General features: G+C 39.2%; 1 protein-coding gene across 1 annotated transcript in view; it reads right to left on the bottom strand.

Moving 5' to 3' along the window:
* COPB1 (COPI coat complex subunit beta 1) overlaps window positions 1-10595 on the bottom strand; it is a 38063-nt gene extending 27468 nt beyond the window's left edge. The window contains exons 1-5 of the mRNA XM_026008207.2: window positions 10129-10595; window positions 9215-9366; window positions 3813-4042; window positions 3243-3412; window positions 838-952 (exon numbers count right to left, since the gene is read on the bottom strand). Of these exons, the coding sequence (XP_025863992.1) occupies window positions 838-952; window positions 3243-3412; window positions 3813-4042; window positions 9215-9305 (606 nt within the window). The 5' untranslated portion in view covers window positions 9306-9366; window positions 10129-10595. The remainder of the gene's footprint in view (window positions 1-837; window positions 953-3242; window positions 3413-3812; window positions 4043-9214; window positions 9367-10128) is intronic.
* Between the last annotated feature and the right edge of the window lie 2336 nt (window positions 10596-12931).

Here is a 12931-nt window from a genome sequence, read left to right as displayed (position 1 = left end):
TCTCAACAATATCTCTACAGAAAAAGTATCAGGAAATTTTATTGACCTTTTTCTGATTATGCCCCCCATGTGGGTAAACAGCATAGTATTAAATATATAGGTCAATAATACCAATTGTGCAAGAGAACAAAACATTCTGGCCCAAATAAGCAGCTTTCTTATCATCTTGTTCACACACACAAAATGACAGCATCTAAATTTCAGAAAAATGGATAGATTCCATATCTTTCAGTCTTCATGCATATTATTTCCCACATTTTGAGAATATTGGATAGCAAAAATTTCAGGATAATATGCCACCAAAGTATGCAGATTCACTGCTAACCCACCAGTTGATCCATACATTTTAAGCACCAACAAGAGCTGGATGTAGAGTTGACACTGACTTATGAAATCTGAAGAGTCTAGTAAGGATACACACCTACACTGAAGACTATGCTTCTTTCACAGACACAGCTCAGGGTGAACCCTATATAATGCTACTATTTTTCTCTACTAAACAATTTTAGACCTATACCAACAGAAGGATAATCAGGCTCAAACCCCAAAATAGAGTGCCACAAAATATAGCCATAATAATTTCAATCTGGAAAAACTGTCAAGTGGCCATTATTAACTATTTCTCAGATGTTTACTAAAAATAAAGTATATACATAAGCAATTGTCTGAAGAAGGGTTAAGAAAAAACTATTTTATACAAATTAAGTTCAAAAATCTAAAAAAAAAAATATACAAACACTTGTAAGTATAAGCAAAATCATGGACTAAATAAAACTTGATTAGGCCTATGTACTTTTAATTCTCATTTGAATACAGTCATATAAAAAACTACTTTACCTGATCTGCATGAATTAGCATCATAAATGCATTCCTTTTGCAACTTGCATCCTTCTCATTCACCAGAAAATCATGTATGAGTTCAGGAGCATCAGGTATAAGATGTTCAAAATTCCTTGAAATAAAACAGGTAATATTCGTATTTAATAAAACTTGCTTTGTTATTTTAGTAACTCCTTGAACACTACTAAAATTTATCTTTAACAAGCTTTATAACATTGTTAATTGTTTTGCATTTTGTAACCTTAAGTCAATTAGAACTGTGGATAGAAATTAGACTTACATCTTTATCTATTATCAATTATATGTTTTCTAGTTTAATAAAGAAAAAGCTGACTTTTTCCACATGCTTTCAACTGAATATCTCTAATAATTGTCTTTCATATACTTTAGGAATAAAATGCACATAATGACAATCTCAAGGTACTGAAAGATTGTTCATTAATAATTATCAGGAAAAAGGGGAATCCCTGGGTGGCTCAGCGGTTGGGCGCCTGCCTTCGGCCTGGGGCGTGATCCTGGGGACCCTGGATCAAGCCCCACATCGGGCTCCCTGCGTGGAGCCTGCTTCTCCCTCTGCCTGTGTCTCTGCCTTTCTCTCTCTCTCTCTTTCTCTGTCTCTCATGAATAAATAAAATCTTAAAAAAAAAAAAAAAAGAATTATCAGGAAAAAAAGGAGTCCCTTGAATTTTATTAATTATGCATTATATTTACTTATTCACTTACTTGTTAACTTACTTCCTATTCAGGAAATTTTAAAGTACCTGCTGTACACAAAATAATGAAAACCAGCTTAAAAACCATCATCTAGCTTCAACAATTGTTAATTCATGGCCATTTTTGTTTCACCTATACCCCTGCACACTTCTTCTCCTTCAATATTATTTTGAAACAAATACCAGACCACTTACTACTTCTTCTGTAAATATACTGACATACTATAATTAAGGATTCTTTTTTATTTTTTATTTTTTTAAAGATTTATTTACTTATTCATGAGGGATACAGACAAAGAGAGAAAGGCAAAAACACAGGCAGAGGGAGAAGCAGACTCCTCGCAAGGAGCCTATGCGGAACTCGATCCCGGATCCCGGGATCACGACCTGGGAGGCACCCAACCGCGGAGCCCCTGCAGGCATCCCAGATTCTTTCTTTTTAAAACAAATCGTAATGCCATTATCAAACCTTTAAAAACTTAACATTCCTTAATATCATCTACAGTGTTCAAATTTCCCATTGTCTAATAAATGTTGTAATTCCTGTGTATGCAGTCTAGCTTAAGTTCTGAAATTTGTGTAGTCTATATGGTAACTTTTAAGGAACTCAACATTATTAACCAGAATATCACTGCCCTAACAGTTAACAAAATCTAATATAGCAATAAGAGAACTGTGAAGAGAACCGTGAAATTATGTAACAATCAACTCTTAAAGTACGAAGACATTTATAAAAATTACATCCTACATTTAAATGGATTAACACCGGGACCCCTGGGTGGCTCAGTGGTTTAGTGCCTGCCTTCGGCCCAGGGTATGATCCTGGAGACTCGGGATCGAGTCCCGCATCAGGTTCCCTGCACGGAGCCTGCTTCTCCCTCTGCCTTTGTCTCTGCCTCACTCTTTTTCTGTGTCTCTCATGAACAAATATATAAAATCTTTAAATGGATTAACACTAGTGATTATAAAAACCAAGCATTATAGCCTTATCTGATTCTTTGAATCATTTTTAAAGTCCAGAAACTTCAGCTTTCCAAGAACAGGAATCAGTTGAGAACTATAACCTTTCTCATTAAAAAGCTCCCTCCTGGGCAGCCCAGGTGGCTCAGTGGTTTAGCGCTGCCTTCAGCCCAGGATGTGGTTCTGGAGACCCGGGATTGAGTCCCACGTCGGGCTCCCTGCATGGAGCCCGCCTCTCTCTCTGCCTGTGTCTCTGCCTCTCTCTCTGTGTCTCTCATGAATAAATAAATAAAATCTTTAAAAAAATAAAAAAATAAATAAAAAAATAAAAAGCTCCCTACTTAAGGCTTCTAAGAGTAAAAAGGTTAAGACCCACATTCCACATAAAGAGAATTCAAAAGCAGGGTCAAAAACTCAAAACCTACAGAGGCTAAGCAAGTCAACAAATGAATTAAGTGGGCTAAAGTACTACAATGATAGACACTGTAAACTGGAAAGTGTACAACTTTTAAGGGAGCTACTGTCAATTTCAGCATATTGTTGTTATGCAGAAACTAGGACTCAGTATTGCCAGATCTTTTCAATGTTGACAACATAATGATAATAAGAAAAAAAATATTGTTAAGGCCAAAGAAAAAGTTATCTACTTTTAATCTGTAAGGAAATGCTATGGAACCTCTAGACTAAACAATCCTCACAAAAGTAAGCCACAAGAGTACCTTCATTTACCTATAGATTGTATAGATGGCCAAAACAGCATTTCTTCTAACGTAGCTATGTCGGTGCTCCAAACAAGCACGGATAGCTGGCATTAAAGGTTCTAGCAATTCTGCTTCTTTCAATTTGCAAAGAAAACGAAGAGTAGATCCTCGAATAAATTCATTAGGATGCTGAAGATCCTGATAAAAGTTAAATATGAAATGTTGAGTTATAGCCTTTTATGAAACAACACACAATTTTTAAGAGCAAAATTTCCTATGGATAAAATAAGTAGGTTCAAGGAAAAAAATCTAGATTATCTGACAATTTCCTTCATATTCCTGTCAAATCAATTTTCACCTATCACATCAATGTCTCATATTCTATGTGTTTTTTTATTAGTAACATAAAAATGTATTGAAAATATCCAAAAAAGTAACAATGAAACTTTTTACAATAACTCTTTACAACTGCAGTTCCAATTATTGATAACTTAGACCTTACCCAAGATTTAATTTTAAAAATCAAGAGAACTCCCATTCCACCAATTTTACAATTAAAATCAAGGCAATATTCAGAAATAACCATGGTTTAGTTTACCTTTCTGTATGCATCACATACAAGGATCATTTCATGTAAAAGTCTCCCATCTGGAGTTGTTTTAGGAACAATTTCCCAAAATACCAGAAGTAATTTTTTGATGGTATGATCCTGAAGAGGTAGCACAAAACGAATGATGGTCATCAGAAGTCCAGGAAGCTTTTCACCATTCAGAATCATAATGATCACTTTCTTCAAAGCTTCAGTCTTTGACTTCACATCTCCTTTTTCTGATTTAAAAAAAAATTTTTTTTTCAAAGGAAAATTCATCAGAAAATTTTACAATTAACAGAATAAAACATTTTCTCACTGTATCCGCAGTAATGTTAATAAAGGCACTAAACAAAGTCATAATAGTTTTCGACCTAGCTGCCACAAACAAGCTGAATGACTTTACAGAAGGCATTTATCTCTCTGAACCTCATGATACTTAATACAGAATATAAAGAAACTGGATGAGATCTCTGGTCCCTAACCCAAGGAATCAATGCAGAAGCCACCACATCTATAGATATAGCAAATAACGCATGTCTCAAACAAATATATAACTTTTTTTAAGTTTTTTTTTTTAAGATTTTATTTATTTATTCATGAGAGACACACAGAGGAAGAGAGGCAGAGACACAGGCAGAGGGAGAATCAGGCTCCATGCAGGGAGCCTGACATGGGACTCAATCCTGGGTCTCCAGGATCATGCCCTGGGCTAAAGGTGGCACTAAACCGCTGAGCCACCCAGGCTGCCCTTTTTTAAAGATTTTGTTTATTCATGTGAAACACAGAGAGAGAGAAGGAGACATAGGCAGAAGGAGAAGCAAGCTCCCTGCAGGGAGCCTGATGCAGGACTCGGTCCCAGGACCCCAGGATCATGACCTGAGCCAAAGGCAGATGCTCAACCACTAAGCCACCCAGTGCCCCTGTAACTGTTTTTCAAAGTGTAAATAGATGCTGTTAGAGTGAATGCTTCTGAATTCAATGTAGCTTTTATTTAGTTGTGCATTTCATTAATCAAAGTGATAACCACTATTATGAGGGCAAGAGAAGGATCAGGGATTTTTTTTTTTTTTAAACATTAGATCTTCGAACTCAAAAAGGCTAGGGACTAATACATTAATTCCAAAATCTCATGATGTTTCTACAGACTACAAAACTTCAGATTCTTTTTTAAGAAATCGCCTAAAAAATGGAAGAAAATAAAATGTACTAGATGAGTAACCATTATTTAGAATTAAGGATGACACACTCATGATACTAGCTTTTTGTTACTAAGCTTAAAGCAATTTACACCATAAACTATTTTATGCAAAACAATCTCTAATCTCATCTCTATCACTGCATACTGAAGAATTTATGGTAAAAAACATTTTGTATCCAAAATTTAAAGGCAGGAACATTCAAAGGCAAGCACACCACTACAATGGCTTACATCACAGAAATAAACAAGTATCTAGGAGAGGGGAGGACAAAGAGGAATGACGAAGTTTTTAATAATCTTAGGGTTAGGGACACCCGGGTGGCTCAGTGTTTGAGTGTCTGCCTTGGGAAAGGGTGTGATCCTGCGGTCTGGGATCAAGTCCCACGTCAGGTTCTCCACAGGGAGCCTGCTTCTCCCTCTGCCTGTGTCTCTGCCTTTCTCTGTGTGTCTCTCATGAATAAATAAATAAAATCTTTAAAAAAAAATCTTAGGGTTATCATGAACAAAAGAACAGAACTAGGAATACATTTCCAACCATTAGGGCTAAGTGGCCATCAAATCAGAGTTCCTTGTTGTTGCCAGAGATAAGAGACTGTGAACAACCAGCTGGTAGAGTTACAGAAAGGATTTAAGCTTTGGAAGAATTATAATAGCTAAATCAGAATTTCTTTCTAGCCCCCGAAGGCTATTTATCTATTAGTAGCTTGACATGATATTTTTACATGTTGCAGAATAGAGAATATCCTCAGGTTCTCAATTTGTGTTCAACAGAGAATACAGTAAGGGTTCTTGCCCAATTTATGCCACAAGGGTCAACATATTTGTTTAAAACGTAACACCTTCTCATGCATCTCTCCCTGTTTCAAGGATTATGTATCTCCTGCCACATATGAAAAAAAAATTGGTATTGCCATATCAAATCAAGAAACAAACAACCATAAAATGATGAAGTTATCAATCTGTGCAAACCTTCAGTTTTTAACTCTAAGAAGATATAAAAACAAAGCCTCAGGAAAGGTGACAGTAGCTAATAGCAATAACTATAAGACAAATTGGGGAAAGTTTTAGTGGCTAAAGTTGTTATTTGCTGAGCCTAAAGAGATTTTATCTTTGTCCTGAGCTTCCTTTCTGAATATAAAAAAATTGTGTTTTTTTTTCCTAATCTGTTCGATAGCATAAGGGACACAAAGTCCAAAAAGCATAAAACTGTATCACTATAATGCTGATATCTTTTTTTATTCCAGCATTTGACTACTTTTTCCAAATTAGCAAATTCTGAGATCCCTGGGTGGCGCAGCGGTTTGGCGCCTGCCTTTGGCCCAGGGCACCATCCTGGAGACCCAGGATCAAATCCCACGTCGGGGTCCCTGCATGGAGCCTGCTTCTCCCTCTGCCTGTGTCTCTGCCTCTCTCTCTCTCTGTGTGACTATTATGAACAAATAAAATCTTTAAAAAAAAATTAGCAAATTCTAAGAGTTTAGCAGGATATAGCTCCACTTGTAACTAAATGTTAAAAATTCATAGAAAACTTGTAAAAAATCTGAATCATTTATAATCCAAGCCCTCTTAACTTCAATTTCCATTTATTCCAACAATTCAAAATAAGGTGAAAAATGCTTTTTCCTACATCTTCAAAATTTTCAAAACTTCTTTTCCTCCATGAACATTACAAAAATATGGAAAATGTCAAATATTAATTCAGTTCACCAAAATATATCAAGTACTTCCTACTCTGGTTAATGTATATTTATCAGAACTCATGTCCAGTGGCTAAAAGTTTAAGTAAAATAACTCAGTATTTCACCAAACTAAAAAATGTTACTTAAATTGGACACTACTTCTAATTTTTTTCTCATCTCAACTCTTTTGAGATACAGTAAAAAAATACACATGAAATTTGAGATTTGTGGGCAGCCCAGGTGGCTCAGTGGTTTAGCATCACCTTCAGCCCAGGGCGTGACCCCGGAGACCTGGGATTGGGTCCCGCGTCGGGCTCCCTGAGTGGAGCCTGCTTTTCTCCCTCTGCCTGTGTCTCTGCCTCTCTCTCTGTTGTGTGTGTCTCTCATGAATAAATAAATAAAATCTTAAAAAAAAAATTGAGACTACTTATTTATTTCTTAGAGGGGGAGGATAGCTAAGGCAGCCACAATTTAAAGAAAAGGTATTATTACAATGGACAGGTTTTGTTCTTTATTGTCACAGGGGTTACCTTAAGTATTTTGGGATCTAAAAGTGAAAACTTTTTTTAAGTAAGCTTTATACCCAACATGGGGCTTAAACTCAAGATCCTGAGATGCTCTATCCACTGAGCCAGCCAGGCACACCAAAAACTTTCAAATCATAAGAAAAAAATAATAATGAAAGTTTATTCATTAGTGTACATTTCATTCTACTATCTTACATAAATATGGGGAAAAAAAGTACTATATATGGCTTTTGTATATAAGGGGGTATGGGTTTAAATGCCATAAAGGAGGATTTTTTTTCTTCTTTAAAAATGGATCTCGGGGAATCCCTGGGTGGCTTAGAGGTTTAGTGCCCGCCTTCAGGCCAAGGCGTGATCCTAGAGGCCCAGGATCGAGTCCCACATCAGGCTCCCTGCATGGAGCCTGCTTCTTCCTCTGCCTGTGTCTCTGCCTCTCTCTCTCTCTCTCTCTCTGTGTGTGTGTGTGTGTGTGTCTCTCATGAATAAATAAATAAAATCTTATAAAAAAAAAAAAAAATAAATAAATAATAAAAATGGATCTCAACAGAAACATAATATTAAGTAGCCTGTAATCAGGAGGTATTCCGTTACTGCTGATTAAGGGGTGGGAATAGGCAAGTAAAATAGGGTCTTTCAAATTGCAAACTATCTTCTAAAAAATATTTTCAAGATGGGAAGCATAATTTTCATTTTATTCTGTTTTAAACAGTAGTTACCAACCAGTTTAACTTATTTTTAGTACTCCAATGAAACAAGAATCATTTTTTTTGGAACGTGCATTACTTTGAAAAATGCTTTTGACAGAATCACTTTAAAAAAGACAGAGTATACACTTTTAAAATCCAGAAATAGGGAATCCCTGGGTGGCTCAGCAGTTTAGCCCCTGCCTTTGGCCCAGGACGTGGTACTGGAGTCCTGGGATCAAATCCCGCGTCGGGCTCCCTGCATGGAGCCTGCTTCTCCCTCTGCCTGTGTCTCTGCCTCTCTCTCTGTTTCTCATGAATGAATAAATAAATTCTTAAAATAAATAAATAAATAAAATGAAATCCAAAAATAGTGGGGTGCATGAGTGGCTTAGTCACTTACTTAAAAGTGTCTGCTTTTGGCTTGGGTGCTGATCCCAGAGTCCTGGGATCAAGGCCCGCATTGGGCTCTCTGCTCAGCGAGGAGTGTACTTCTCCCTCTCCCTGCCACTCTGTCTACTTATGCTCTCTGTCAAATAACCAAATAAAAAAAGTCCAGAAATATATCTGTTTTCTTTTTGTATCAATGCTTTTAAAAAGCTTGAAGCTTTTGAAACCTCAATGCTTGAAAGGTTTAAACTGTTCTGGAAAACACATGTATATTCCGAGGTTGACTTCATTAGTTCAATTAGGTGGCAAACCCAAAGAACATAGTTTTTTTGGTTTTATGAGCTAAGTAACATGAAGTTAAATGCACAAAGGAACTGAGACGTTCAAACACCCATTCTCAACCTGTTACCTACAGAAAACTGTCAGCTACACTTAAACATATATTAAACTACACAAGCCATTGTGTTACTTTGAGGAATGTCTAACAACTATTTATTTAGCTTTAGTAAACTAAACTGAGACGTTTTGTTTCCAAAAAAAAAAAAAAAAAAAAAAAAAAATCAACACTGCAAGTCTAAATGTAACAAGTCTTCATTTGTCATAAGATCAAAGTTCTGAGGAAAAGATCCTAGAAAACAAAGTAGTTACACAAAAAATAAGTATTTCTGGGCAGCCCCGGTGGCACAGCCCAGGCCGTGATCTGGAGACCCTGGATCGAGTCCCACGTCAGGCTCCCTGCATGGAGCTTGCTTCTCCCTCTGCTTGTGTCTCTGCCTCTCTCTCTCTCTCTGCATCTCTATGAATAAATAAATAAAACCTTTAAAAAAAAATTAAGTATTTCTAAATACAAAGAAAACTTGGAATGGAAATGAGCTCCTTATTCTCATTTTTTTTCCCTCCACTTAATTTTCAAAATATTATCAGACTTTACCTAGGTCATTTTTTAAGCTAATTTCAGACGGTGGTTCTGAATCCATGGGCACGTTAATTAACGTATAGCACACGTTCTCGGCGGCCGTCATGGTTTCCGGATGTAAGCGAACCTCGATGCGAGAGACTGAAGGATGACAGATGCAGGTAAATCTAGGAAAAGGAAAATACGAGGATTATCATTACAAGTAAAAAAAACAAAAACACGGGGATCCCTGGGTGGCCCAGCGGCTTGGCGCCTGCCTCCGGCCTGGGGCGTGACCCTGGTGACCCGGGATCGAGTCCCACGTCGGGCGCCCTGCGTGGAGCCTGCTTCTCCCTCTGCCTGTCTCTGTGTCTCTCATGAATAAATACATTTAAAACACACACACACGACCGGTTAACTACCGTGATCTTGACGGTCTAAAGTTCACTCAGTCTGGCTAAGGAGTTTTAAAGTATCCGAAGGGCAGGGCCAATTTCTATTGTGTCCCATAAAAGTAATGCCGAATATAATAAAAGACAGGCTATAAATAAATAAATAAATAAATAAATTTAAATAAAATAAAAATAAAACAAAAATAAAATAAAATAAAATAAAGTAAAATAAAATAAAAAAAGACGCGCTGGCCAGCCTCCCAGCCAACCATCTGACAGAACAAAGATCTTTCCTCAGAGGTGCCCCCGCGGAGACGCCGTGCACCTTCCTACCTGCCCTTACGTGGATGGGTGGACGCCCCGGGTGCCGGCCCGGGGGCATCAGAGGCCCGGGAGGGGCCCCCGGCCCGGGCTTCCCAGCCCCCCGCTCCACCCCGCCGGGCCCGGGCGCCAGCGGCCTAGTCACTCCCCTTCCGCATCTTCCCGGAGGACAGCCCGCTCCTCCGACGCGGCCCGGCCCAGCACGCCCCCCGGGCCTGGGGGCCTTCGGCTCATCACCTGGCTCCAAGGAGCCGCAGCTACGGCGACGCTGGGACCGTCCACACCGGCTCCGGCCCGCGGCGGCAGCAGCCGCGGCTCCGCACAGTCCTCGGCTGACGTGGAAGGGGGTGGGGGCGGGGGTGGGGGTGAGGGGACGCGCCACCTCGCCGCTACGGCAGCGCGGAGAGGACAAGCCTCCTCCGCCCCGCGCTTGCGCAAGCTTCCCCGGGCTAGTCCTGCAAGCCAGGCTCTGAGCTAAGCGCTGCGGTCTTTTGAATGCTGCTTAGAAAAAAGGTTTCCTCTTCCAGCAACTACAACCCCCGGGGGGGCGGGGGTGGGGGGAGCGCTTGGAGAGAGGGCAAGCCCAGTTTCTAAGGCCTGTGTTGTCCAGCGCTTTTCTAGCTCACCCCCTAAGAGATGGGGAGAGCGACTGCTGTTTGAGGGAGTCACCCCGTGGTCTCAATCTCTGCCTCCGCACTTGGGCTGATGTCAAAGTCGAACTGATTGTTTCCTAATGGTCCTTTTTTTTTTTTTTTAAGATTTTATTTATTTATTCATGAGAGACAGAGAGAGAGGGAGAAAGAGAAATGCAGAAGCAGGCTCCATGCAGGGAGCCCGACGCGGGACTCGATCCCGGGTCTCCAGGATCACGCCCTGGACTGAAGGCGGCGCGAGACCGCTGAGCCACCCGGGCTGCCCCTAATGGTCCTTTTCAAGATCCCAAGAGATTAGTGTTTTTTATGCAGAATGGAAGTTCGACAGTCACTGTTTTAAAGGATTTTACGTATCTCCAAAAAAACCCTAATAGTTCCAGCTGCTATCAGCCATAGCATCTTCGGGTTTGCACATATAAGGTTCCATCATGCCCCCCAAGCAGCACCTTCCCCACAAAGGGTTTTCTGGCCAATTATCATTTTAAAATCGTTTTTCAAATATTAAAAAAAAAATTGGGGGGCTCTCTGGGTGGCTCAGCGGTTTAGTGTCTGCCTTCCGCCCAGGGCATGATACTGGAGACCCGGGATCGAGTCCCACATCGGGCTCCCTGCGTGCAGCCTGCTTCTCCCTCTGCCTGTGTCTGCCTCTCTCTCCCTCTCTGTGTATTTCATGAAAAAATAAATAAAATCTTTAAAAAATAAAAAAATAATAAAATTTAAAAAAAAATTTTTAAGCCTTGAGCAAAATACCGTGAATAAAAGACTTGCCCTTAAACAGGTACACTTCTGTTAGGAAGCTAGAACACAAGCACTGTCTCATGTATCTAGAATCCAGCTATTTGAGATTTCTTCTTTTTAGAACAAAGTATAAATTCTTCGAGCACCCAAAATATATCACAAAGGCCGTGTGTTTACAGCACTAAGAATGTTCTTCAAATCCTATGTATTGATTTTTTTTAAGTTTTTGAGATAATTGCAGAGTGGCCTAAATACCGTGATCCCGTAATACTCTTCCCCTAGTTTCTCCCAGTAGTAACATTGATGCGTACTGTTCAATATCAAATCCAAGGAAATTGACATTGATATGATTTACTCCTCAGATTCACCAGTTTTACATGCACTCCCTTGTGTATTTAGTTCTCGGCAATCTTACCATGTTTAGATTCATGTGACCGCCACCTGGCACTATACAGAACAATCTTAAGGATCCCTCCTGCTATCCTTCTACAGTCACAGCCACTTCACTCCCCAACCCCTAGCAACTACTAACCTGTTCTCCATATCATTGTAATTTTGTCATTTCAAGGACATAGTATATGTGAACTATACAATGTAACCATTGAGATTTTTTTTCATGCAATATAATTCCCTTGGGAACAACTGGTTGTTTCACTTCTGTGTATTGGTGTTTAACATGAAACTTTACAGGAACAGTATCAGGTTTCCAAGCCCACTTACCAAGACGGGACAATCTGTTGGCATGAAATGAGGCCCCCGAAAGCACAAAAACTAGATTTAGTAATAAGAAAGCTCAGCAGTTTTGAGCCACCATAGTGTAGTGCCAACCACCATACCCACAATGGAAGTTCATTGTGTTACAGAAGAAAATTGGAGACATTATGGCCGAGTTTAAGGACATTAAGGAAACTATTAAGTATGAAAAGAAGGTAAGAAAGCAATGTATTTTATAAAACCACATTTTATCTGCACTTAAAATGTCATTGGAATTGTATATACATTATTGTATATTAAATACAGAGCTTGTTCATCAGATATCAGGACCTTATATAGCCAATTTCTTCCTTCTTCCTAATATGTACCTTGTTTTGGGTCTTATTTTTACTCTAGCAATTATATTGTCATGAATGCCTTTTTTTTAGAGGTGTGTGTGTGTGTGTGTGGTTTTTTTTTGAGAGAGAAAGAGAGAAGGGGAGGAGCAAAGGCAGAGGGAAAGGATCCCAAGCAGACTCCCCACTGGATGCAGAGACCCACTTGGAGTTCCAACTCATGACCCTAAGATCATGACCTAAGCCAAAACCAAGAATCTGACGCTTAACTGACTGAGCCACTCAGCCACCCCTCATCTGGAATGCTTTTTAAACTTGAGAGCAAAGACCTTGTCATATACCAAGAATCATTAAAATTCAGATGTCTAGGAAGTCAAAGGCCTAGAGCAAAGGGACTTGTCCTCAAATCACAAAGTGGCCAAACATTGAGAAAGTTGGTATTAGAACCTGAATCCTGTCACCTACTGCACTGCCTCTTCTTTTTCAACCATGTGAATTCTGCAAAGCTGCACATATAGATGCCTAATAAATTCCAGGTGAATTGAACATTATATCAGTGTTAGGTTTTATGATTGGATATTATTAGGAATATTTTTGTTT

The sequence above is a fragment of the Vulpes vulpes genome, chromosome 11 (genome assembly GCF_048418805.1).
Source record: "Vulpes vulpes isolate BD-2025 chromosome 11, VulVul3, whole genome shotgun sequence".
Taxonomy (NCBI): Eukaryota; Metazoa; Chordata; class Mammalia; order Carnivora; family Canidae; genus Vulpes; species Vulpes vulpes.
This window is presented reverse-complemented; position numbering and strand designations above follow the sequence as displayed.